Below are 24449 nucleotides of genomic sequence, written 5' to 3'. Positions count from 1 at the left end.
CACGAGATGGAGCCTCTGGGTTATTTTTCGTGAAACCACAGAGAGCCAGTTCAAACCCGTTACCCGGCATAGGTTTAGGCTTGTCATCAGTGACCATTTGGCTTGTTTTTGTAAGAGGCTGGAAGAGATCAAATTTCTTATTTCGCGTCTTGAGATACAAGGTGAGCACGGACATAAACTTTGAATGTGTAGAAAACAGCTAATAACAACGATTGTAGTCAAGTGGGCGTACAATTATGGTAAACAGTTTTCGCTAGCATTGTTATTGACTTGGTAGCATTTTCGGTTACATGGAATTTGGTGTACCTTGTAGGTTTCTGCAGACTGGATGGCTATTCAACCTGCGAGATGCTAGCCGTAATAGAACAACTAGCTGATCCGCTAGCTGGCTGCCTTATGAACGCTAAGCTTGCTAGCTAAGTTGTTTATCAGCTTGAAAACAAGATGCAACCTGCATGCCACGTCAGTGTTGATATTGTATGGAAAACTGTTCTGGCAGTTTTAATTTAACTAATTATAATAGCCGTGGATCAGTTGTTTGTTCATCGCTGGTAATGAAGTTAAAATACACTCTATTTGTTTCATGGCTCAGCTCACTTGCTAACAAGCGATACCACCCAGGAACTCCTGTCGTACATTCCATTGTGTTAGCTGATTTACCGACGGAACATTACTTTTAATTAAGACCTTCCGTGTATTTATGAGTTTATGCTTCAAATCGACGATGGTTTAGGTTGATAAGACCATAACTGACTTGTACGTCATTCCGTATATTTTTATGAATACCGAACTAATGCAAATTTCTGAAACAACTGAACACTGTATTTACGTTTCCAAGTTTTGATGCAAGACTGAGGGATACACGTCAGGTGGGCAATATAGACTTTACCGGATACCAGCGTAACTGTCCCAGGTAAATCAATTGTTTTCATGTTATGTATCTGAGGAAATGCATAGTGTTGTTTTCACAGGTGTCACTCGTGCCCTTTATTAATGCAGGGCTTTGTTTGTTTCTGTGGCTGACAGTGGTCTGAAGTGTCAAGCTTCGGCTGAAGACAAAAGCTGAGGATCGGTTACAGGGCAGTCTACTTATGTCAGGCCGAAACGGGTCTGCCAGTGATGCAGACTGTCGGATCTCAGAGGAATGCCGTGTCCCAGCTGACATGGAGCTGATGGAGCTGGGACCCCTGCTGGAGGAACCAGGGGCCAGGGGGGGCAAAGGTCTCCTAGCAGAGGCAAGCTCACTCATTCAACCATAAAGACAGTACATATTTATCTACTGCCTCTGCTGCAGAGGACAATGTTGTACTCCTCTAAAGATTCGAATCCTCTAAAGATTTGAAAGCACACCCCTAAACAATTTCACAATTTAATGTAAACTAATTTTGCATTCAGGGGGCACATGCTCATGCAGATGAGGATGAGGATGAGGATGATGAAGTGGGAGAGGTACTTACTCTGCCCCTGCAGGCTCATCATGCTATGGAAAAGATGGAGGAGTTTGTACACAAGGTATTCACTGTAGCCAAGAGCAAGATTTCCTCAACAGAAAGTGTAAGATAGTCGAATGATAAAATGTTGTGGTTTTCCATGGCAGGTATGGGAAGGGCGCTGGCGGGTCATTCCTTTTCATGTTCTACCAGAGTGGCTGAAGGACAATGACTACCTCCTGCATGGACATCGGCCCCCCATGCCCTCATTCCGTGCCTGCTTTGGAAGCATCTTCAGGATCCACACAGAAACTGGGAATATCTGGACCCACTTGTTGGGTGAGTTGAGACCTTTTTTTTTTTTTCAATTGATGATTTTTGCGAACTTACAGTGCAGGGGGGAAATGGAAAGTTAAATTACAGAGCTGTGGAAAAAACAAGTTGATGTACCACAAAACACAATACTGTACCAGCAATTCATGTATGCAAGGCAGCTTCCTCAGAATTAAGCAGGCGATCAAACTGGGATATTGCTTTAAGTGTGCATTTTCATCTAGTTCATTTAGAGCAGTTATTTCAAACCCTGAAGTTATTTCCTCCTTAGTTGATTCATATGAATTTTCACAGGTAAAAAAAAATGTTTCTGCCCACAAAAATTTTGTCCAGTGAAAGAAGTCTGGGACAATATTCACGATGTGTTTATTGATCATTTCAAGCGGGCCAAACCAGTGCCAAATTGTAACAAAATAATTTAGAATCTGAACCAGCCCCAAGCAAATGGACAATAAATTTGAAGAATACTTTAAAATGCTGATTTTAGTGTTTAGTATTTTTGATGTTTATTTGACGAGTGAGCCCTACTGAGACCAAAATCTTTTAAGCTAGGTCGGCAAAAAAAACAACAACAAAAGGGTTCAGTACATGCATTCAGAGACTTCTAACCATACAGTGTGTAATTACTAAACACATTATATTGCTCTATACTTATCGTCATATAAGATATTAATCTAGTCTCATAATACATTTTTAAACACGTCTTGTTGCTCCTTCACTTCCATTAAAATTTAATGAAGGAATGGTCATTTTTCACAGGACTCATTCTGTTCCTGTGTCTGGGCACTCTCACCATGCTGCGGCCCAACATGTACTTCATGGCCCCTCTGCAGGAGAAGGTGGTGTTTGGAATGTTCTTCCTTGGTGCAGTTCTCTGCCTCAGCTTCTCCTGGCTCTTTCACACTGTTTACTGCCACTCCGAGAAAGTGTCACGTACTTTCTCCAAGTAAGGCCAATTCTCATTCATCTGTTGTCTTACTCTGTCAAGTCTTAGTTTGAAGTCGAAGCTCAAAGTATTTCACTCAGGAGTCCCTTTATGCTTAGTGGAATATGTTGTTAGAAGTTATCTTTTGTACTCCTCAGGAAGTGAAATTTGACACTTAACAGTTGTACAGCTTTTCAAGCCAGTCCACATACAGTGTTTATGTGATGCAATTCAGAAGAAATTCCTCGCAAAGACCAGATATTTTACTGACAACTGAGAAAATACCTTTTTCTTTGTGTTTGTAATTTTGAAAGAGAAAAATCACAAAGCATCTTAGCCACTATTTATCTGCATAAATGTCAGACCATATGCAGTGCCTTGTACTTCTGTCCATATGAGCACGGATGCTACCATCATAGCTTTAACTGGATGCTGTGAGTTTTTACAAAAAACAAAAAAAAATTCATTCAAAATTGTGGATGACATTCCCTCTCTTACTACACTGATGGTTCACCACAAGTCTCAGTTTCATCCACACTTCTTTTGCTAGTGTTTGTGCATGTACCAATCTTATTCCCCTCATTTTACCTCTTTAACGCAGTTCTCCAATGTAAATGATGCATCAAAGGAATATGGGATTCGGGTCTACATGTGAAGCCCATATAAAGTAACTTTAAGTATGGGCATATACACTGGTAAACAAACCCTAGTTACATTATCATCACCAAAAAAATTCCCTGATGCACTGCATTCTATCAACTGAAATGACCTAATGTCTCTCTCCTGTAGACATGTCAAGACTTAATGCACTAAATCAGGTTCATTTATGAAATGTGATGAAATGTCTTGAGTTGTTGGATACTTGTCGCGACAAAGGCTTCATGTTATTCAGGCTCCAGTTGATGTTTAAATGTCTCTCTGTCTCTCAGGCTGGACTACTCCGGCATTGCTCTGCTGATCATGGGCTCCTTTGTGCCCTGGCTCTATTACTCCTTCTACTGCTCCCCTCAGCCCCGCCTCATCTACCTCACAATTGTTTGTGTGCTGGGCATTGCTGCAATCATTGTGGCCCAGTGGGACCGCTTCTCCACACCCCGCCACAGGCCCACAAGAGCAGGTAAAAGCTAATCATTGATGTTTAAATAATGGACCCTTTGTGCTTGTTCTGCTCCAATAGGCTGCTGACTGAAAGCAGTATCATTTTTGACTTTGATGAAACATTGCTATTACAAATTAAATACGGTCATGTACATAAAGAAGTGCGCTTTGACTTCAGAAAGCAACCATGAATGTGGACACAGTCTGACTGGTACCTGCTCTGTATCTTTCATGGTCGTTGCCTTCTTTCGAGTCATTTTTTCTCTGCCAATGATTACTGTTCCAAAGGAGTATTCATGGGTCTTGGGCTGAGTGGTATTGTTCCCACCATGCACTTCACCATTGAGGAGGGCTTTGTCAAGGCCACTACAGTAGGACAAATGGGATGGTTCTACCTGATGGGTGCAATGTACATCACAGGGGCCGGCCTCTACGCTGCCAGGATCCCTGAACGGTATTTCCCTGGCAAGTGTGACATCTGGGTAAGGAGGGAGCATTTTATCGTTTCCTTACATCTCATGATGAAATCAGAGGTTGAAATCACAAGCAACAGAAAAAAATAATTGAAGCTCTTTGCTCATGCTCGTACATTTTAAGGGGCTGAAAATAACAAATGTATTGTTAATTCTTTGCTTTTTTTTTTGCCTCTCATCCTGGTTGTGTGTGTGTGTGTGTGTGTGTGCGTGTGTGTGTGTGTGTGTTTCTTTCTAGTTCCACTCACACCAGATATTTCATGTGCTGGTGGTGGCAGCTGCCTTCATACATTTCTATGGGGTTTCCAACCTGCAGGAGTTCCGCTATGGGTTAGAGGGAGGTTGCACTGATGACACTCTGCTCTGAGAAGCCTAAATCCCCATTCCTCAAACCCTCAGAGAAGTGCTGTTTGGAAACAGTCACCTGCTCCTCCGAAGCCTTCTCTTCTCTTGATTAATACTACATCATATATTCTTCACTTTTCTGATAGTGTTTTATTCCTGGGCTCCATATGGTCCTAATAGGTAGTATTAGCCTATGAACGAGGGGTAATCATACTGGCACAGCAGCACTAAGTCTCTCATCCCTAGAAGTTCATTATGTGAACTGGATTTGCTTTAAGTGTGACTATTTGTCTGGAAGTGCACTAAGTTAAATTAGTGCATGGTGGCTATAGTGTCATTATTAACACTTAGACTGAATGCAATCTATGCTGATGTGTGTGTCTTAAACCTCCCAAAGCACTTTCCAACAGTCTGTAAAGAGAGCGTCAATGATCTGGGTTATGCATCAGACAGTTATGTAAATCCTTGATGGATCTTATCATTAACTGATTAGATGCACATTCCACATATTGCTGATTACTTAATCAGTTAAGTAATATCTATTTCATCATTAGGTTCAATCATTTAGACTGGGTAACGCACAATGGGCATATTGGGGAATATAAGTCTACTAGCTTGGAGATGACTTCCTTTTTTAAGCTTTTTTTCCTTTAGGATAGATTGAGAATTCAAAAGGTCAAATTGTTGCACCTTACAGTAAGAGTATTGTTACAAATTTAGATTAGGCCACTGCACTGAATTTCCGTGCAGCATAAAATATAATCATTTAGCGTTCCTGTGCCTTAGGCCACTGGAAATAGTTTCAAATAGATGGGCCAAACTACAGTCTAGTGAACATAACTCAAATCTCAAACATAAGTAGGCATTTTCGTTATTCCTAATGAAATCACTAGGCACATGACCTCCATTGTTACATTTTCTCAAACTGCTGTTCATAAAGACTAGTGTTTCATTCTTTTAAGATATAAGATGACTTTGTGGCTTTATTACAGAGATTAAATATGTGTATTCTTTTGTTGTGTTCTGTAAAGACGTGATAAATCCTACTTTCACTGAATTGCATTGTGTTATAATAAATATTTATGGATGTTAAAATGAACATTGTCTGGAGATATCCTTTCTACTTTGGGTAAATGGACTTAAATATAATGCATGTAGCAGTCACCTACTTATTTTCCTTTGATGTTACCACATAATTTGCCACCACCCTTCTCTTTATATCTGCAACGAAACCTGTATAATTTAACCTATTTTCTATCATAAGGGAGTTACTGTTGTGTTCCAAAAGGGTAAAATGCGAGTGCAAAATTTCAACGCTACTTACAACGAGGTGGAACGTTGTTTTCGGGCTTGTTTTTACACGACAATATTAAGTTGCTGCACTCAGGCAATACCGTCGCGACAAGCCTTGCACTTTAATGATAAACTGTCCACTTTTTAAGTCTTTTCAGGTGACTTTTTGAATTTTCACCTCATGGGCACCTCTGGTGGACTACATTTCATAGAAAATATTTATGTTAAAGCTTTCCCCGGTAGTGCAAGTGACTCACAAAACTAAAGGAGACGCCAGGAAAAGCCCCGTTTCCCCGTGAGCCTCGTCAATTTATACAGCTCTCGTTTTCATCCTAGCTAACTGTGTAGCTATTTGGAATGTTTTACAATATATATCATGCCCTGTAGACTTGCTTATTAACTGAGGTGTTCGATAGACTTGGTACGTAAGTACATTAAACGAAATTGTTTACTATATCCATCGTACTGTTTTTATAGTTAACTGTTGTGCTAAATGATCGCTTTCATGCAGATTCTCTGGCAGCCTGGAATAATTTAATCTTGGAAACGACGACAGTTCATTTCAGATTGACTTCTATCTGTTGCCGACATGGATAACAGCAAACAGAATGAAGGATGTACAGACACCTCTACGCTAGTATCGGATGATGGGAAAAATGCGAAATCAGTGCTGTGTCAACGCTGTGGTTCCAAAGTGCTTTGTCCAGGAATGGCACAATTTTCAGAAAAGGAGGTAAGGGCCCTACAGATTGCCTCTGGGCAGGGTGCCTGGATGTAAAAAACAAAAAATGTTTTTGTTTCTTGCTGCAGGTTGAGTTTACTTTTGTCTGTAGTTTCCATTTGTAAACATGTTTAACATAAATATGTTATTTTAGTAGTAATACCTTAAACATTGGGAATATAAATAATAGTAATTTAGTAATAATTGTTTATTGAAATATACTGATTTTGACTAGAGAAGACAATTTATCTTTGTTTCTCTCTGATATGTCTCCCTATCTACCAGCTTTTTTTACCCTCAATGAGGAAAAAGTCCACAATCAGCCAGTCAGAAGGCTCATTGGATGGGGACACATTAACCGCTCACTGGCTGGTGGATGACATGTTCAACTTTGAGAACGTGGGCTTCACCAAAGATGTTGGCAAAGTAAAATACCTCATCTGTGCAGATTGTGAGATTGGGCCCATTGGTTGGCACTGCCTTGACGACAAGACGAGCTTCTATGTGGCGCTAGAGAGGGTTAACCATGCCTAATCTCTGGATGTTAGTAAGAGATTAGGTGTTTCTGTGATAAATTGCACCTGATTTGATCAGCATGTTCAGTCTTGCTGGTCCAGGCTATATCTTTAAGTCAGTTCAGTCACACAACAACGTTACGTGTGCTGCTCCAGAGCTTGATTTTCCAAATAAAAAAGAAGAATATGTTTCTTTTGTAGTTACTGTTAGGTATACTTTTTTCTTATTACTGTAAAATGTCTGATATTGTTCAGTTGTATAAGTCAATTACACTTACATTCCTTCAATTTTTAACGACTATTTTCAGTTTGTCATGTAGACCATTATATAGAATATTTGTGAACATTGCCTGCAGCAAAACACAAATCTCTACCACTCGCCCCCTCCCCAAGCTTGTTCTGAGAGTTTCTCACAACAAATTAGCTCTTGTGTATGCAGTGGAGAAGTAATGTTAAACGTATGAGGTAAGGAGATTTTTCCACCTCATATTACTAAAGAATAATTTTGACCTTCCAAAAATAAAATCTGAACTTTTGCTGTTGTCTTATATGATCTCTTAATGAAAATGTCAGCTGCTGAGATTATGAGCAAGAAGAAGAATAGTTGTGCTTTTATGAAATATGCTCTCTAACACACACACACACATACACACACACCTTATATATATATATATATATATATATATATATATAATGATAGTGCCCACAAACAAACAAATTGCGAACATATAGTGCTCAAACATGTAGGCAAGTGTCTGTCGCTGGTCATTTAAGAGCTCAGTGTTTGATACTGTCTGACATCTGTAATAACCACTCTTACAGGACCAAGTCATCACCATATAAAACAATGCAAAATAGAATTAATTTAGATGTTAAATGTTCAGTAGTGAATATTTTCCACAGTAGTTCATCCTAAAGAATTTGGATGATATGTCCAGATGCTGCAAAGCAAGTATTAGAACATAGGTTGTGTCTTTGGGGCCAACTTACGTATTTCTTACAGTTACATCAACAAATCCTCAAGAGAGATTAACATGTCTGTGTACATTCAACTATACTGCCCACCTGAACCCGACAGTGTTCTGTATTTTAAGATCGATTTTCAGTGTTTCAATATGGCTGTTTTTATTCTTACTTCCCTAACCTTACAGTTCGTAGTTACAACCTTGCTAACAATTTTCAAAAAGCCCTTTTTTACTTTTTGGTTTGTCCTTGATTCTTACATGGGCATGGAGACACCTCTCAAAGGCCCACAGTGAAAATATAAAGGGCGTGTGGTTTTAAATGAAACACCTACTTAATGAAGATACATATTCATAGCACACTAGCACAACCTATGTTCGTTGTACAGCCTGATCACTCACGTATATGCAGTGTCAGTATGAACCAACGAATACCGGATGGAATAATTCCTGGATCAAAAAGTCAATGAATCATAATAAGAAAAAACTCTTGTTCGATTCTATGGTTTTGTACGGTTCTGTCATGTAGTCTTCGCTGAGGCGGAACACCGTATACTGTTGCCGATTTGAGTTGACGTGGACTACGTGCTGACAGGCAGGGCTTGTATGGAATGATGCTGTGGACACTGAGGTACCTATCTCGGTCCGGAGCAAACTAGTGGAGGAGATGTAAAGGAGGCAATAGTATGGGATCATCTCGTTAGTTTATAGTCACCGCGGTAAGCAATTCTGTATGTCTTTTCTTGTAACTTGATGCTTTTCAGGTGGTGTAACCACGTGATGTAAATGCAAGTATACTAAACGAGTAGTATAGTTATGATCGAATGTGGTTATATTGTCCAGCTTAAAACACATTTTATTCTGTGTTCACTACAACTTTTATTCACTATGATGACAAAATTAATATCCCTACTTCTATACAGTAGTTTTGAATGGGCAATACGAAAGAGTCCATTTAAAAAAGAAGTTCCGGTCTTCGTGAAGCGCTCAGCTGTAACATATTATTGCGCGCAAGTCATCATACTGTAAATAAAACAGGACATTGGGCCTCTTCATTATTTCGAAGTTTGTGTCTGCTGGAAAAGGTATCTTAATACTTCTCGTGTTAAAAATGCATCTTGTCAGTTTATGTTATAGGGGCTGAGCTTAAAATAAACATCGTGTTCGGTTGGTTATAATCGTCAAATATTTGTAGATATCATTACATATAACACAAGTAAGGGAAGTAGGTTAATTAATAAAAGAGCCGTAATTTCACACATTTGTACGAATGATTTTCTTAGGGCAACAGACCGATTTGTAGAAATCGAAAATAAAATATAATGACATAGGGATATCAAACCAGTACCTTGGTGTAATAGTTTTGCAGTTCATTTGGTTATGAATCTGATAAGTCGTTACCTAATGGACCTGAAATTCTCACTAAGCATCAGATATTTTTGAACGTAATATACAGGCAGACCTTCCCTTTGAAAGTTACAATGAGCCCAAAGATCAGTTGCTGTTTATGATTTGCATTCGTATGGTTGTGCAAATGCATCGTCTCTACTTTTTGAAGCGGAAGTAGTAGTGGCACTCAACGTCAACAGTCCGTTCGAGAGTACGTTTCCAAAGTGGATGAGGATGTTAATTGTAGGAGTTCAGGTGCAATCGGTTTGTATAATGAAACAGACACCAAACTGCTCAATACATTAAACTTAACTTTACAGAGTTTACTACAGAGCCAACTACATGTCATCATTGGAACAAGATTGCCAGGATGACCCAACCTCGACCTAACGAGTTTATTCCACCGCCGGAGTGCCCTGTCTTTGAGCCTAGTTGGGAGGAATTTGCCGATCCATTTGCGTTTATCAACAAAATACGACCAATTGCAGAAAATACTGGCATTTGCAAGATCCGCCCACCCCAGGTAATTATTCTCAACGTATCCTTACATTTTTGCATTTTATACGAATCATTTCGTATTTCATAGTTCCTACTGATTTTAGTTTAGTCTGAAACACTTTTTATAAAGACAGGTTTTTCAACATGGCGGATTGCGGCGCTGGTTGTAATAGTCAGCTAGCTAGTCCAGTAACGGCGTGTGCGCGTGTATTTGTGTATGTGTATGCATGCGCGCAACCGTAAGTAGTTACAGTATTAATACTTTCTGCCTAGTGTCCCATCCTCAGTTCTATTGGGACTGAGTTGATATAATGTACAATTTAACAGCTAATATGAAGACTTTATGAATTATTTTTTGAAAAGCTGTTGGAAGCAGAACGATTTTGTGTATAAACCGTTGTTCAAAACACCCACCCCGAAAGGGACTAGGCAATCTCCAAACATTGCTGACTATCTATCACAATCAGGAATATTAGTTACAATCCAAAGTAATGTAATGGTTTGTAGTTATATTTTTCGAATGATGTACGTAGTATTTAATGTTTCTTTCCCGTTCAGTTTTCTTTTTCCATTATTGAAACTCAATAAAAAGAGCCAACTTCCCATTATTTATTTACGGAAGTGAATTAAGCTAGCTACATTTCACTTCAAAGCTATCACTGTATTTGCTCCCTATTAAAACCATTTTAGACTTAGCGGGTTTGTTTGTTGATTTTCTTTTGTTTGTTACAGTAGAGAGCCATTTGTTCGCATATGTTGACCATTTTACTCGTCAACTGCGTCAACAATTCGAGATTAACATATTATACATTGTTTTCCCAATTAAATGTTTAGCTACGTCATGCATGTGCATTTTTTTCAGTAGCCTATTTTAGAAAGAGAGCTCACTAAGTGTTCTGAATATTTCTGTGGGTCAGCATGAATTTTAGTTTAGGCCTGGTTGTTGGGTGTTGTCCTCCATGTTCTTCAAGGTGGAGGATTTGCATGGGGTTTGCCATCTGGCCATATCAAAGAGTTGAAACCGAAATTGTGTACGTTTAGCTGTACGGGTGCGAATCAGTGATGTATAACATGTATTTTCTTTTTGAAATGCACAACACATGTTTGGTACCCAAGTAGCAGAAAAGTTGGTTCTGAATCTGTGGTGTAGCCATGTGGGGGGGCACACGATTCAAGTGCTTGGTAATAAATTCTTGTGATTTGACGGAGAACCATTCTGTTTGAAACAAAGCTATTAGTTGATCTTTTTCTTGTGTATGTGTACGTTTATGCATGTGCGCTTGGTGTAAAGATTCTCCCTGGAAGAACAATGGTACCAGTACAGTAAATAGCTTTGCTTTATCTGACTCATGATAGAATAGATTTGTGTATATGCTCCTCAACATCTCAAGTCGTGAATGACTAATACACAGTGCACCCAAAATGTGTGTCTGTAAACCAAGATGTGTTGTCACCTTTTAACGGAATGTTATACTCTGAAACTTCCGGCATTTAGTTGTTTTTTTTTCCACAACTGCCTTAATGATTCTAACACCTGCATTTGTACTTAATAGTTTCTTATTCATGGCTATCCATAATTTGGTTAAACATCGTGTTTTAAGGTAATTATGTCATTCTGTTTGCTGGATCATTTAGGTTGGAGAAATTCAGTTAATTTAATTTTTTTGTTTGTTTTGTTTAGTCCATTCAGCCCTAGTATTTCTTGTTTGTCCCAGTAAGCATTTTGATTCATTCTGATGTTAAACAATGCTTAATAACTGTACAAATGGGGTGTCACACAGTAATCAGTAGTTCTGCATGTTTGCTGTAGCCTTGTGGTATTAACAGTGTTGTTCTTCTCAAGTATGGTACTTAATACTGTAGAGGGCACTCATTATATTTCTGTGCATTCTCCATTATAAGCTGAGAGGTTAAAGTATGTTTGAAAACGACCAACAGTGATACTTGGAGCTTTCTGATGGTTATATATTTATAAAATCATTAAGACTGATCATATGTTTATGTTTAAAATGGTAGGGTTGGCAGCCACCATTTGCTTGTGATGTGGACAGTCTGCATTTCACTCCACGTATTCAGAGACTCAATGAGTTGGAGGTAAGTTGTTTGCGAATGTTTCAGGTGATGGACATACTTGCTGATGTGATAGACGCAAATCTTTGATGGATGTATTCACTGAGATGGTTTGCAGATTCCTGTAAATAAGCTTATGCTGTCTACAGCGGACAAAATGGTGACTCTTAAGTTTTCCAGACTAAAAGATCTGAGGTCGCTCTTATCAAGCGATCATTAGTTGCATGTAAAGGTTATGTCTATGATGCCACCATCAGACCTTCCTGTGACAATGATCCTTTTTAACTTCTAAAAGCTGAGAATTATTTAGTTGTGATTGCTGTATTTGTATGACTATTTAGCATTTTCTTTTTACCAAATTAATACGTCTTTGATTCACTGTACTTTGCATGATGATTCACACTTTTATTTGGAACAGGCCCAGACCAGAGTTAAACTCAACTTCCTTGACCAGATAGCTAAATTCTGGGAGTTGCAAGGTTGCACGCTGAAAATCCCTCATGTAGAGCGCAAGATTCTAGACCTGCATCAACTTTACAAGGTAAGATCTTCGCTCTTTTTACAGGTGTGGCACGCTGACCCTCGATGATTGGGCAGTGTGTGCTGTTTTCCATTTGATACAGTAGAACTAATCTTCTGACTCTCTACAGCTGGTGAATGAGGAAGGTGGCTTTGAAGTCGTTTGTAGAGAACGACGATGGACACAGATTTCTCTGAAAATGGGATTTGCTCCTGGAAAAGCCATCGGGTCGCATTTGCGGGCTCACTACGAAAGGATCCTCTATCCCTATTACCTGTTTCAGACAGGGGCCAACCTTTTGGTGAGACCACTGCTTACTCTCTCTCTCTCTCCCCCTCCCGGCACACACAAACACTGCCTTTCTCTCCCCCCCCCCCCTCTCTTTTTCTCATTCAGTGTCTAGAGTTTATGGATAATCGGCTCATAGTCCATGTCAGGCCTGGATGTTAGTGTATGCATTTGTTACTGCAGTATGGCTATGCTCATCTTCTGAGTAGAGGCCCCACTACTATGAAATAAAAGAATGCACTGATTGATCTCAAACTACGTTGTTGATTTGTCTGTACAATGAGTCTCAGTCAACTGGCCTAGATTTAAGTAGAGTTGTTATTCAGAATTGGCTTGTTTTTTAGATAACAAAGTAAACAAGCATTGAATAAATGAAGCGGTATTTAAGTATGAAACTAGTTAAGTGTTAATGAATCTAGAAGTTAAGGGAACAAGTGTCATCTCTGCCAGTAAACTGCCTCCTCAGATCTGCTCTTGGGAATAACATGATAGCCTTTTGTGCTGTTGTAAGGTACATGTAACCCAGATGTTTCAACTGTTTCCTATTTTTGTTGTTTGAGTTCTTGTTTGTCTTACTTTTTCGCATCAGTTGTGTTTGACAGCCTTTTTTTCTTTTCTTTTTTGTCAGCTCAGTAGTGCATCTGTGGGCTCAGTGGTTAGAAGCTATTTCTGTGCTTTCTGCAATGCATGTTTGCCCTTCCCCCATTACGTTTTTTTTGTTTCTCTGTTTCTTCACCTTCCGCTCTCTCTCTCTCTCTCTCTCTCCCCTTTCTCTTTCTCTCTCTGTCCCTCAGGTGTTAAACCCCATTTAATGAGCCCTGGGCTCCAGTCCTTCAAACCACTCTCTCTTACCCCAGGGTTTTTTATCCCACTAGTGTCATACCTGTTATTTTTCTCAACGTTGCTTCAAAGACTCGTCTTTTACTAGTGTTTCCTCGCTGTTATAAGGTTCTCGGTACCTTTTTATAACAAAAACTTGGAACCTTTTTTAAGATGTGTGCAGATCTTTCTGAGGATGTTTTGAGCAAGTCTTCTATGTCTACACCTAAGACGATGTTGCAATTGAGAATGCATTTTTTGATTTGTCTGCCATTATTTAGAGCAACATTAGATTTGCAGATATGGTATTTTGAGCAGAGTGACACAAATTCAATGTATTTTCTATCAACTGCTTAGAGCAGCCTCCTGGATAATTCCTCTTGTTCCATCTACACAGTTATTTCTGCTTGAAAATTCCTTTTCTTTGTAAAGTGAAAACTCATTTTAGCTTCTTTATCACTGAATATCATCCACTCTTCCAGCCGAACACTCAGAAGCCGACACTTACCAATGACACCAAAGACAAGGAGTATAAGCCACACGATTTGCCCCAGAGACAGTCAGTGCAGCCAGTGGAGATGTGCTCCATTGCCCGCAGAGCCAAGCGTATGAGGACAGAGGTAAAAGCCTTTCATTGTCATACAGTCAATCCAATGACAGTGCCACAATAATAGCCTTTTACTGTTGTTTGTTTCCCTGAAAAACCAATGCAGAAATTAAAATAAAGACTATAACACATCACATTTGGCCCTTACTCAGTGCTGGGTTTTTCTCCATGCAGGGACGATGTGTCAAGACAGAGCAGGGTGAACAATGTGAAAACAGGCCTAACCTGAGGAGGAGAATGGGTTCTTATGTGGCTAAGCCTGAACCAGGTACTGGACTGTCTTCAGCATTACAAAGACAAAGGCCAGTGCTAATTCTGTTACTTTAACTCATTTAAAATGATTCATCTGTTCCAGTGAATATGATACCAGTACAGATAAAGCAAGAACCAGCAGAACCTAAAGATTTAACGGTTGAAGGCGAAAAATCCAAGGTAAGGACACAACATTTTCTCATTCACCACGTCAGCTTCTGCTTTTTTTTTTTTTTTTTTTGAAATCCTAGTGAATGTTTTATGTAACTACTCTCTCAAGCCCTTCCACGTGTTCTCGTTGTGTACATACTGCAATATAAATATGTTCCTTTTTTTTTTTTTTTTTTAGATATGAACTGTGTTTTTTAAGTTTACTCCTCTGTGGATTTTGCCTGCCATCGTCATTTAAATGTTCTGTGACTGAGAGGGATCTATTTTCCTGTATTTGTTTTTCTGGAATGTTCTTTCTAGGTGGAGCAGTACATGTGTTTGGTTTGTGGCGGTGGGGGGGACGAAGACCGGCTGTTGCTGTGTGACGGCTGTGATGACAGCTACCACACCTTCTGTCTGATCCCTCCCCTACATGATGTCCCCAAAGGAGACTGGAGATGTCCCAAGTGCCTGGCTCAGGTGGGCTCCTCCGTCCATGTTTTTCATAAGCAACATTCATATTGTCCCAAAAATGTCCGCATAAAAATATCAAAGTTTTATTTTTAACAGGATTCTCTTAGCAGAGGTTAGTGAGACTCTCAGTGTTGGCTACTTTTTTTTTTTTTTTTTTGTAATTTGCAATCATGTGAATAAACAGAGCTGTTACTATTTCCTGCTCACATCTGTACACATTGAACCCACACAATACCATTTGACTTCAAGCCAATAACCCACTGAAAAAGAATCCAATTGCTCTACAGGAGTTTGTATAACAAATAATTTACTTTGAATAGTTTTGGTTGGTTTTGTAGATGTACATGTAAAGTCTGCACTAACCAAACCACCTAATTGACAACCTACCTATATGGTTTGCATCCTCTCCTTTACCTTCTCAACAGGAGTGCAGAAAGCCTCAGGTGGCATTTGGCTTTGAACAGGCCTCCAGAGACTACACGCTCCGATCGTTTGGAGACATGGCTGACTCCTTCAAATCAGACTACTTCAACATGCCTGTCCATGTAAGCTCGATGAGGGGGGGGAAGAAAAGCAATTGTGTTGTCTGTTTTCGCAGTGTAATAATGGCCGGAACATAGAATAACTCTCTCTCTTTTGTCGTTTTTTTTTTTTTTTAAGATGGTTCCTACTGAATTGGTGGAGAAGGAGTTCTGGCGTCTGGTTAGCACCATTGAGGAGGATGTCACTGTGGAATATGGTGCAGACATTGCCTCTAAAGAGTTTGGCAGTGGTTTTCCTGTCAAGAACGGCATGTTCAAAGTTGCTCCTGAAGAAGAGGTACGTCAATGCTTTAGAAGTACTGAGGCTAACTTGTTTAGTAGGCTATCAAGAGCTTTGCAGACCACATTACCTAAACGTATTGTTGGTTCTTAAGGCTTCTTAGTCATAGAAATGTTTGTCACTGGTTTTCTGCGTTTAATTTTGAGAAAATTTAAATGATGCCACTGATTTCTAGAAATGTTTTGAAAATGTTCATCGTTTAAAGAGCGTGTACTTTTTCTCTTTTTTTAGCATTATCTTAGCAGTGGGTGGAACCTGAACAACATGCCAGTATTGGAGCCGTCTGTGCTGACTCACATTACAGCTGACATCTGTGGGATGAAGTTACCCTGGCTCTATGTTGGGATGTGCTTCTCCTCCTTCTGCTGGCACATAGAGGATCACTGGAGCTACTCCATCAACTACCTGCACTGGTACTGCTCAAAAACCAGTTGAAACCTGCACACTACCTGCAAAATTACGCCAGAAAAGAATGGATCCCTGTCAGAAAATAATTTCATCATGAGAACTACTTTGTAAACGAATTAACGTATAGCTTAATTCTTTTGCCCCAGTTTGAATAAGTAAACTGATTCCCTTATCAAGAGCCACTTCAGTAAATTAAAACAATTACAGGTCCCTACAAGAATAAAGTGCCATATGCTAGCGTAATATGGACAGAGGTAAATGTGATGGTAGCTACTGTGGCAGAGTATCTGCCCTATTCCTGACAAGAAGTGAAAGTAATCTTTTTTTTTTTTTTTTTTAATAGTTCTCTGATGTTACTTATTCTGCATAGTATTTACCTCTAATTTGTGTTACCTTATGATATGCAAATAATAATTTCTTTATATGATTTGGGCTTATTGAATCCTGCTCTTTGTGGTTTTTTGTTTTAGGGGAGAGCCTAAAACATGGTATGGTGCCCCTGGGTATGCAGCTGAACAGTTGGAGGATGTGATGAGAAAACTTGCCCCAGAACTGTTTGAGTCCCAGCCAGATCTGCTGCATCAATTAGTCACCATCATGAACCCTAACATCCTCATGGCTCATGGAGTTCCAGTGAGTATACCAAAATAAAAGTGTGTGCATATGTATATGTACAGTAATATAGTACAAACTAGTTTGATTAGTCTCTTGTAAATTGAAACTAAACACTAAATCACCTGCTTGCGATTTAAGCATATTCCAGCAGGTTAATTCAAGGTTATTCCAGTAGGTTTGATGAAATGATCTTGTGCTGCTGGGTTATTGCAGTGTGGATTTATAATGGTGCATTTTTACTGTTTTAGGTTTATCGAACTAATCAGTGTGCTGGTGAGTTTGTCATCACTTTCCCAAGAGCCTATCACAGTGGATTCAACCAGGGCTTCAACTTTGCCGAGGCAGTCAACTTTTGCACTGTTGACTGGGTAAACTGCTCTGTATTTTGCCAGTCGTGTTAGTGTGGGATGCCACACAAACTTGAGAACGCATGGTGACAATGTATGATTCATTGAATTTTCCCTTTTTTTACGTTTTATATTTAAGATGCCTCTTGGTCGAAAGTGTGTGGACCACTACCGCTCCCTGAACAGATACTGTGTCTTCTCCCACGATGAGATGGTCTGTAATATTGCCGCTAAGGCAGAGTCCTTGGATTTGGATCTCGCGTCTGCTGTACAAAAGGATATGACCAGTATGATTCAGGGAGAGAAGGACGTTCGTGAAAAAGCCTACAAGATGGTGAGTGGCACATCCAGTTCAAACCGTATAAGCCAGTGCCAACCCCAAATACAATACTACAACCTGTCAAACATTGTAACAGACATGTGACTGAGTGTTCATTTGTGATAACATGTATATAAGTTGTATATTTCTTGGTACAGTTTTACAGTAGTGAATGGATTATTTTACTAGCTGTACTGCGTATGGCCGTGAGTGTGGATTACTCTCAGAATATTGTTGTAAACTCACGTGCAGTGGGGCCCCTTAAGAGTAATTTGCTATCATTTCATCATTTAGTCTTCTCCTTTTAATAATTGATCCCTGTGGGTGTGTGTGCTTCTCCCCAGGGTGTGTGGCACTCGCTGCAAGTTGACTATGATATGCTGCCAGATGAAGACCGTCAGTGTTCAAAGTGCAGGACCACCTGTTACCTTTCTGCCATCAGCTGTCCCTGCAGCCCTGGCCAGCTGGTCTGCCTCCACCACATTCGTGACTTCTGCTCCTGCCCTGCTAACAACTACACCCTAAAGTCAGTCCATACATCACACTCTGCATGTATATCCTTACTATGTGAAACTTCAGCCGGAAACCACAAATATTTCAAATGAGTAATTTCTTTTCTTTTCCTTTTGCTTTTTCTTGATGCTGTAGCTATAAATTCACCTTGGCAGAGCTGAACCAAATGTTTAAAGCTGTGATGGTGCGTGCAGAGTCCTACACTGAATGGGCCTCTCACGTCAACAAGATATTAAATGCAAGTGAAGACAACAAAAGTGGTAAGTGACAATACCGCGCCTGTTTTGCAGTCCTGTTTTGTAGTTTTGTGTTGTATCTATTGGAATCATGCGAATCTTAGAGTTTCTGTGTTACCGGCAGACACGACAATGACAAAGGTGAAGATGATTGCTGTCGGACAGAAATCAGACATCAATTATTGTATGTTAACAGATCTTGAGGAACTACGCTCTCTCATTGCTGAATCTGAGAGGAAGATGCTCCCTGACACTGACCTGCTGCTTCATCTGCGGCAAGTCGTCCAAGAAGCAGAGAAAAGTGCCGCGATGGCACAGCAGCTCCTCAATGGCAAGAGGCAGACCAGGTACCGTGACACATGCAACGCTTAACTGTCATAACTAGTTGCAATGACGTATATAGATAGTAATGATACTCTGTCCTTATTTCCTTTTATTTACTGGTGTGTGTGTGTGTGTGTGTATGTCTGTGTCTAGGTACCGCTCTGGTGGAGGAAAGTCTCAGAACCAGCTCACAGTTGAAGAGCTTAGGTCATTTGTCAAGCAGCTGTATCACCTGCCATGCACCATCAGACAGGCCCCTTTTCTGAAGGTATTAAATAATGTATATAACGTGGTACGATGCCATGAAGTCCTTTCTCTGTAACCCCTTTCCCTCTAGATAGCTCTTGGACAAGTCATATCTGACTTTTGGGAGTCACGTGTACACACACACACTCATCTAAAATCTTAAATCTCGCCCCCACCTCCTCAGGCTCTGTTGAGCCGCGTGGAGCAGTTCCAGCAGAACAGCGCAGATCTTCTGGCTCAGGACGTACCCAGCTCTGCCGCACTTCAGGATCTCTTAGATGAGGGCTCTGGCCTTGACGTGGAGCTGCCAGAGCTGGCTGTGCTTAGGGAGAGGCTGGAACAGGTGCGCTGGGTCGAGGCTGTGCAGCAGGCCAGTGATCAACCTGCCAGCCTGAGTCTGGACTGCATGAGGAGACTCATAGACCAGGGTGTAGGCCTGGCACCTCACGCCTGTGTGGAGCGAACCATGGCCCGTCTGCAGGAGCTGCTCACCGTGTGCGAGCACTGGGAGGAAAAGGCACAACACCTTCTAGAGGCGAGGTGAGAGAGCAGCAAAGCCTGACACAGCTGTGGAGATACTTCTGCGACGCACATGTTTTCTCTCTGTGTCTCTGATCTTGTCAGGCACCAGAGAAGAGGAAAGAGAGCTGTGTAACAAATCCGTTTTATAGAAATGCTTTTCCTGAAGTCACTGCTGTGAGAGAGCCTTGTCTGATTCATTGATCTCTTTCTCTGGCCTTAAAGGGCCTAATTGTTCCAGTTTCACTAGGGGGAGCTCATGGAACAATTTGTCGATTGCTTTGAAGCTTAAAAAAAAACAAGCAATTTCTTTCATGACCAGATCAGGAGTAAACCCTGGTTGAATTGAGGGTACAGATCACTTTGTAAGAGCCTATAAGGGCATAAGGCTGTATAAAGCTCTGTGTTAACCTTACAAAGACTAATGTAAATAGAATCTTATTTTGATAAATGTTAATTATTGAGGCAAATATTTTTGAAACTTGTGTGTTTGGGGGTAAAAACGCAAGATTTAAAAGGATCCTTTTTTTAATTTATTTTTGTAAGCTGATTTAGCTGTTGAATGAAAATATGAATTTTTGGCAAGACATTGCTTAGGTTTTTTTCCATTTATTTGTACTGTTTTAATGATAAAACAGCGCAGTGTGCGTTGATGCCACTGACGCGTGTTATTGAAAGCAGTCTCCGAGACTAAGCCAGCATTGATGGGGTGTAAAATGTGCGAGGTTTGCATTTAGAATCCAGAGCTGCTTCCTGGTAGATTAACTGGATCAAGCTATTGTGAGATTGCACAGTTAGTGGTGAACTGTGCTGAGCTGTGGTGATGTCCTGTAGTTGAGTATGGTATATGATGAGTTGAGTAGTATCCATCTCTGTTTGATACAGATGGATAATGATGCAGCCTGTTCAGATTTATGTTACGTTGACACCTGTTTTTGAATCACATTGTGTATCTTTTTTTTCTTCTTTTTTTTTTACACCATGTAAATGTATGGGTCACTGAAGTTTAGGCACGCAACAGTGTGTGAGCGCTATTAAGAGAAAACTTGTACTTTTCTTTGAAATTTTTCCCCCCTTGATCAGGCCCCGCCACGGTATTGAGAATTTGGAAACAGCCCTGCAGGAAGTCAGCAGTATCCCTGCTTACCTCCCAAACTGTCTCCTGCTCAAAGACTCTGTCAGCAGGGCCAAAGAATGGATACAAGAGGCAGATGTCCTCCAGGTGTGCTAACCAGCATGTTCTTAGAAGCTTCAGTTCTTGTTTTGTTTCGTTTGTTTTTGTTTTTTGGGTTTTTTTGGGGTATTTACTGTTTTGTTTATTTTCAGATTGGAGGACGTATCCCAGTTCTTTCCACGCTCTCTGATTTGGTTTCAAGGGCAAGATCCATACCTGTCCTGCTAGAGCCACTTGTTCGACTGGAAAGCCTAGTGTCTGAGGTACAGGCATGGAAGGAGAGTGCAGCCAAAACATTCCTGTTGAAGAACTCCCCCTTCTCTCTACTTGAGGTAGATTCCTTTTTAATGTCCCTAAAAAGATTACTGCAGATGTAAGATTAAATCAGTATGTGATTGGTTTTAAAATGTAAATGGTGTATTTTTTTTTTTCCTTTCAACCTCATTGTCTGTGTGGTCAGGTACTTTGCCCCAGGTGTGAGACAGAGCCTCAGAAATCAAAGTCTAAACGGACTAAGGATATTCTACCATATGGCAAGAAAAACTCTGTTAAGCTGGAATGCGTCAGTGATGTGGAGAGGGCTCTCTCTGAGAGCAAAGACTCAGCATCAGCGGTAAGCTTCTCTGTTTTATGCATTGTATCCGTCATTGTCTAAGCGGTGACACTTTAACTGTCCCCTGGAGTTGCTCTGTGGTATATTTCATTGTTGATAGGGGGATAATTACTCTGAATCCCAATAAAATGTCTGGATGCTCACATTTCCCCTGCCATCATGAGACAACATAAATTCAACTGAAATAATGAACGGTAACAACTGCTCTGGCTCATGGAATGAATACGTTCTCAACAGATGGCTACCCTGGATGAGGTGCGTCTGAAGGAGCTGGAGAACTTATCCATCCTCAGGACATCCAACGAGGCTAAATTTCACCCCACGTCCAACTGTTCGGCCCCCACTGTTTGCTTGTGTCACACGGTGCCAGCTGGACCTATGCTTCAGTGTGAACTCTGTCGAGACATTTACCACAGTGGTTGTGTGCCAGGGTTCATGGACCCACAGACAGGGCAGCCGTGGCTATGCCCGCTCTGCCGACGCTCAGAAAAGCCGCCGCTGGACAAGGTGCTGCCCCTGCTTGCTTCTCTACAGCGGATCCGGGTACGGCTCCCTGAGGGTGATGCACTGCGCTACATGATTGAGAGAACAGTTCGCTGGCAGCACAGAGTGCAACAGGTCTCTCCTTCCACCCAGCATTTGTGGGCTCTTGCTAAACGCACCATGGAGTCCAGTGGAAAAGTATGCTGTTTTTTTTAAATTCTCTACTTTGTATACTGTTGACATGCCATGAGGAATTTTTAACTGGAGCAAAACTGTCTGCAGGTGAGGTACATCTCTGGAATGGCATCGTTTTTTAACGAGGAAGAGAGCAGCGGATCATTTTATCTACAACATCCTGGCGTTCCTCTTAGTGGTGAGTGTTAAAAATATGCATATAGACTTCTCAAAGGCCTATTGGTCTGTGTTTGCCAAGGTAACCTTTAAAATGAGAATAACGTCGTTAGTTTAAACAATCAAACAAAAAAACCCATAAAAGCAATAAAATGATACTCTTCTCCACACGAGGGACAAAGCATTAAGAAAACTGTTGTTTGTAAACCGCTGTCTCTCAGGTCTTAGTGTGGAGCTAGAGGAGCTGATGGTAGAGGGCCTTCTGCTGCAAGTCACATTACCTGAGATGCAGCAACTTTACCACAGTCTGCGCTATAGGCTCTGCTCAAGCCAGACGAACTGGCACCCATCACTTCAGAGCAGTGAGCATGATCACCAATATCACATCGCTCAAGACAGAAGCCCACCCCATCAAAATGGACAGGTTGGCATTCTTGATACCACTTTTTTGGGGATATGTCATGGTAAAGCTATTAGTTGAAAACCCAAAGACGAAGCCAGTTGTTTACTCAAAAGAAAAGTTTGAATGGATTGACCGCAATAATCGTGGGTATTCCCCCCAATGCAGGACACCAGTCATGAATTCAAGAAGGAATGTGGCAGCCATGGTGACAAGCAAACCAAGCGGCGCCTTGAGAAAGAGAATTCAGAGGGTCGAAGCAAAGACACAGTCAAGAAGCCCAAGAAGAAGAAGCCTAAAAGGAACAAGGATAAGAACCGGGATGGAAAGACAAACTTGTCTTCTTCCAGTGGTCACTCTGACCAGTCCTACTCTGAGGACTCTGAAGAGGATTGGGCCCTTTGTTCAGCAGAGCACTGTCAGCAGCCTGAAGGAAATGAGGTTAGTCTGAGAGCAACTGGGCTCAGATGGTCGTTTATATCAACACATTTCTTGAATTTTTGCATCCATGGGCTCCTACTGACTTTGGAGGACAAGCTTTCTTGACGAACAGTACTTTTTGGCGGGTTCTATGTCCATTGTGTTTTAATATCAATCGGGGGGGGGGGGGGGGGGGGGGGTAGTTAGGGGGTAGGGGTAAAAATGCTGATGTCAAAAACCTTTGTCTCGCTCCTCAGGTAAATTGGGTCCAGTGTGACGGTAGCTGTAACCAGTGGTTCCACCAGATCTGCGTGGGTGTGTCTGCGGAGCAGGCAGAGAAGGAAGATTACATCTGTGCCAGCTGTGCTATTAATGATTTGACCTAATGAGGACCAAAAAGGCTTTGAAGTATAGTCAAAGGACTTTCAGTTTTGCACATAAGTTAAAGCACCGAGTATGCACCTGATCACCCAACCATCCCTTTTGCTGCCTTTCAGAAGTACTTCTCCACTTTTCCCTTCACGATACTGGTGCTCCTTGTCTCTCGATAGGACTGTTATACAGAAACATTAAGACTGTCACTTTTTGTATTTCTAAATTTCCTTCTATGAGTTGTGTTTTTTTTTTTTTTTTTTTGTTTTTTTGTCAGAAAGACATAATACAGAGTTGTACCTCAGGGGTTTCCTTCCCAGAAATGTAGGGTGGAGTGCATCAACCTCCCTCAAGTCATTGGATCTTCTACAGAAGTGTAACATCTTCTAATATGTGACTTAAAAAGGAAGATCCAGCGCTATTTTTCGAAGACATTAATTGGACTAAACAGAATGATCTCAGATTATTTTTGGAACCCACTGCTTTGGTACAAGTATCAAATAATATAAACATTGTATTTATTTATCCCAGCAATAACTGAGCTGGTTCCCCTGAGTTTAGTAGCTTGAGAATCTACTCTGATATTTAGTAAGAAGCATTAGAACTGGTTGTACAGAATTCTGATGTGGGTTGTTTGGGTGAGTGATGTAGCAGACAGAAGAAGCTGTGTGAAATATACTTTTGAGTATACTGCTTTCTTTGAACGTTAAGTTTCTGATGTTGATTCCATTGAGGAATAAAATCGTTTGTTCTCAAAGAAATCGTCATTTGCTTGTTCCCTGACTCCTAACGTATGAAGTTTCGTACTTTAAATTTTTTGTCCTCTTACGAAAAGCGTTCATGTATCAAAATATGATTATCAGTGGTGCGTTTGGCTCACGCAAAACATTGAAGAAGAAATACATGTAAGATATGGTGTGTAGATTCAGTAATATCATGGGGAAAACTTTTTCCCCCTCTCTAACCACTGAGAAACATCAGGCTGTATTTGCGAGTGTCTAATCGTTATTCGACCTCCATCCCGGAGGATGGGGCTCAATTTTTAAACTCCGGAAAAATGTGATAAGACAATACGTCATCCTTTGGTAGCCCCTCCCCTATAGTGCATTGGCGCGCTCCGGTGCA

The 24449-nt window shown here is 40.7% G+C and overlaps 3 protein-coding genes across 5 annotated transcripts; all 3 read left to right on the top strand.

The window, feature by feature from the left end:
* Window positions 1-834: 834 nt before the first annotated feature.
* On the top strand, window positions 835-4715 carry adipor1a (adiponectin receptor 1a). Its single transcript, XM_030777458.1, has 8 exons — window positions 835-913; window positions 1027-1235; window positions 1396-1512; window positions 1598-1769; window positions 2523-2709; window positions 3618-3805; window positions 4075-4268; window positions 4498-4715. The coding sequence occupies exons 2-8, from the start codon at window positions 1092-1094 to the stop codon at window positions 4624-4626; spliced, it is 1131 nt and encodes a 376-aa protein (XP_030633318.1). The 5' UTR covers window positions 835-913; window positions 1027-1091; the 3' UTR covers window positions 4627-4715.
* Window positions 4716-6012: 1297 nt separating this feature from the next.
* On the top strand, window positions 6013-7607 carry rabif (RAB interacting factor). The gene is made up of 3 exons (XM_030777811.1): window positions 6013-6318; window positions 6409-6630; window positions 6904-7607. Exons 2-3 carry the CDS (start codon window positions 6487-6489, stop codon window positions 7150-7152), a joined length of 393 nt encoding a protein of 130 aa, XP_030633671.1. The 5' UTR covers window positions 6013-6318; window positions 6409-6486; the 3' UTR covers window positions 7153-7607.
* Window positions 7608-9633: 2026 nt separating this feature from the next.
* Window positions 9634-24085, top strand: kdm5ba (lysine demethylase 5Ba). Of its 3 annotated transcripts, none has more exons than XM_030776613.1 (27): window positions 9634-10007; window positions 11999-12076; window positions 12471-12593; window positions 12703-12873; window positions 14162-14299; window positions 14461-14554; window positions 14642-14748; window positions 15010-15168; window positions 15588-15707; window positions 15823-15981; window positions 16216-16397; window positions 16863-17025; window positions 17256-17375; window positions 17494-17688; window positions 18018-18199; window positions 18322-18446; window positions 18619-18769; window positions 18900-19014; window positions 19177-19532; window positions 20595-20733; window positions 20838-21017; window positions 21146-21298; window positions 21536-21979; window positions 22064-22154; window positions 22354-22556; window positions 22701-22973; window positions 23210-24085. In XM_030776613.1, exons 1-27 carry the CDS (start codon window positions 9855-9857, stop codon window positions 23336-23338), a joined length of 4503 nt encoding a protein of 1500 aa, XP_030632473.1. In that variant the 5' UTR covers window positions 9634-9854; the 3' UTR covers window positions 23339-24085. The 3 variants fall into 3 exon arrangements, with proteins under 3 accessions (XP_030632473.1, XP_030632474.1, XP_030632475.1); XM_030776614.1 differs by having other exon boundaries at window positions 14461-14557; window positions 14639-14718; XM_030776615.1 differs by having other exon boundaries at window positions 14162-14305; window positions 14642-14718.
* The last annotated feature ends 364 nt before the right edge of the window (window positions 24086-24449 follow it).

This window comes from Chanos chanos, chromosome 6 (genome assembly GCF_902362185.1).
Source record: "Chanos chanos chromosome 6, fChaCha1.1, whole genome shotgun sequence".
In the NCBI taxonomy this organism is placed as follows: Eukaryota; Metazoa; Chordata; class Actinopteri; order Gonorynchiformes; family Chanidae; genus Chanos; species Chanos chanos.
Note: the sequence above shows the minus strand (reverse complement) of the source record. Positions and strands in the feature narration are given on the sequence as shown.

Bases quoted from the DNA above. Each gene is read 5' to 3' on its own strand.
- adipor1a (XM_030777458.1), top strand. From the start codon at position 1,092: ATGTCAGGCCGAAACGGGTCTGCCAGTGATGCAGACTGTCGGATCTCA. The intron at 1,513-1,597 runs GTATTCACTGTA...TTTCCATGGCAG, and splicing joins TGGAGGAGTTTGTACACAAG to GTATGGGAAGGGCGCTGGCG. The intron at 4,269-4,497 runs GTAAGGAGGGAG...GTTTCTTTCTAG, and splicing joins CTGGCAAGTGTGACATCTGG to TTCCACTCACACCAGATATT.
- kdm5ba (XM_030776613.1), top strand. From the start codon at position 9,855: ATGACCCAACCTCGACCTAACGAGTTTATTCCACCGCCGGAGTGCCCT. The intron at 18,447-18,618 runs GTAAGTGACAAT...GTATGTTAACAG, and splicing joins AAGTGAAGACAACAAAAGTG to ATCTTGAGGAACTACGCTCT. The intron at 19,533-20,594 runs GTGAGAGAGCAG...CCCCTTGATCAG, and splicing joins CAACACCTTCTAGAGGCGAG to GCCCCGCCACGGTATTGAGA.
- rabif (XM_030777811.1), top strand. From the start codon at position 6,487: ATGGATAACAGCAAACAGAATGAAGGATGTACAGACACCTCTACGCTA. The intron at 6,631-6,903 runs GTAAGGGCCCTA...CCTATCTACCAG, and splicing joins CACAATTTTCAGAAAAGGAG to CTTTTTTTACCCTCAATGAG.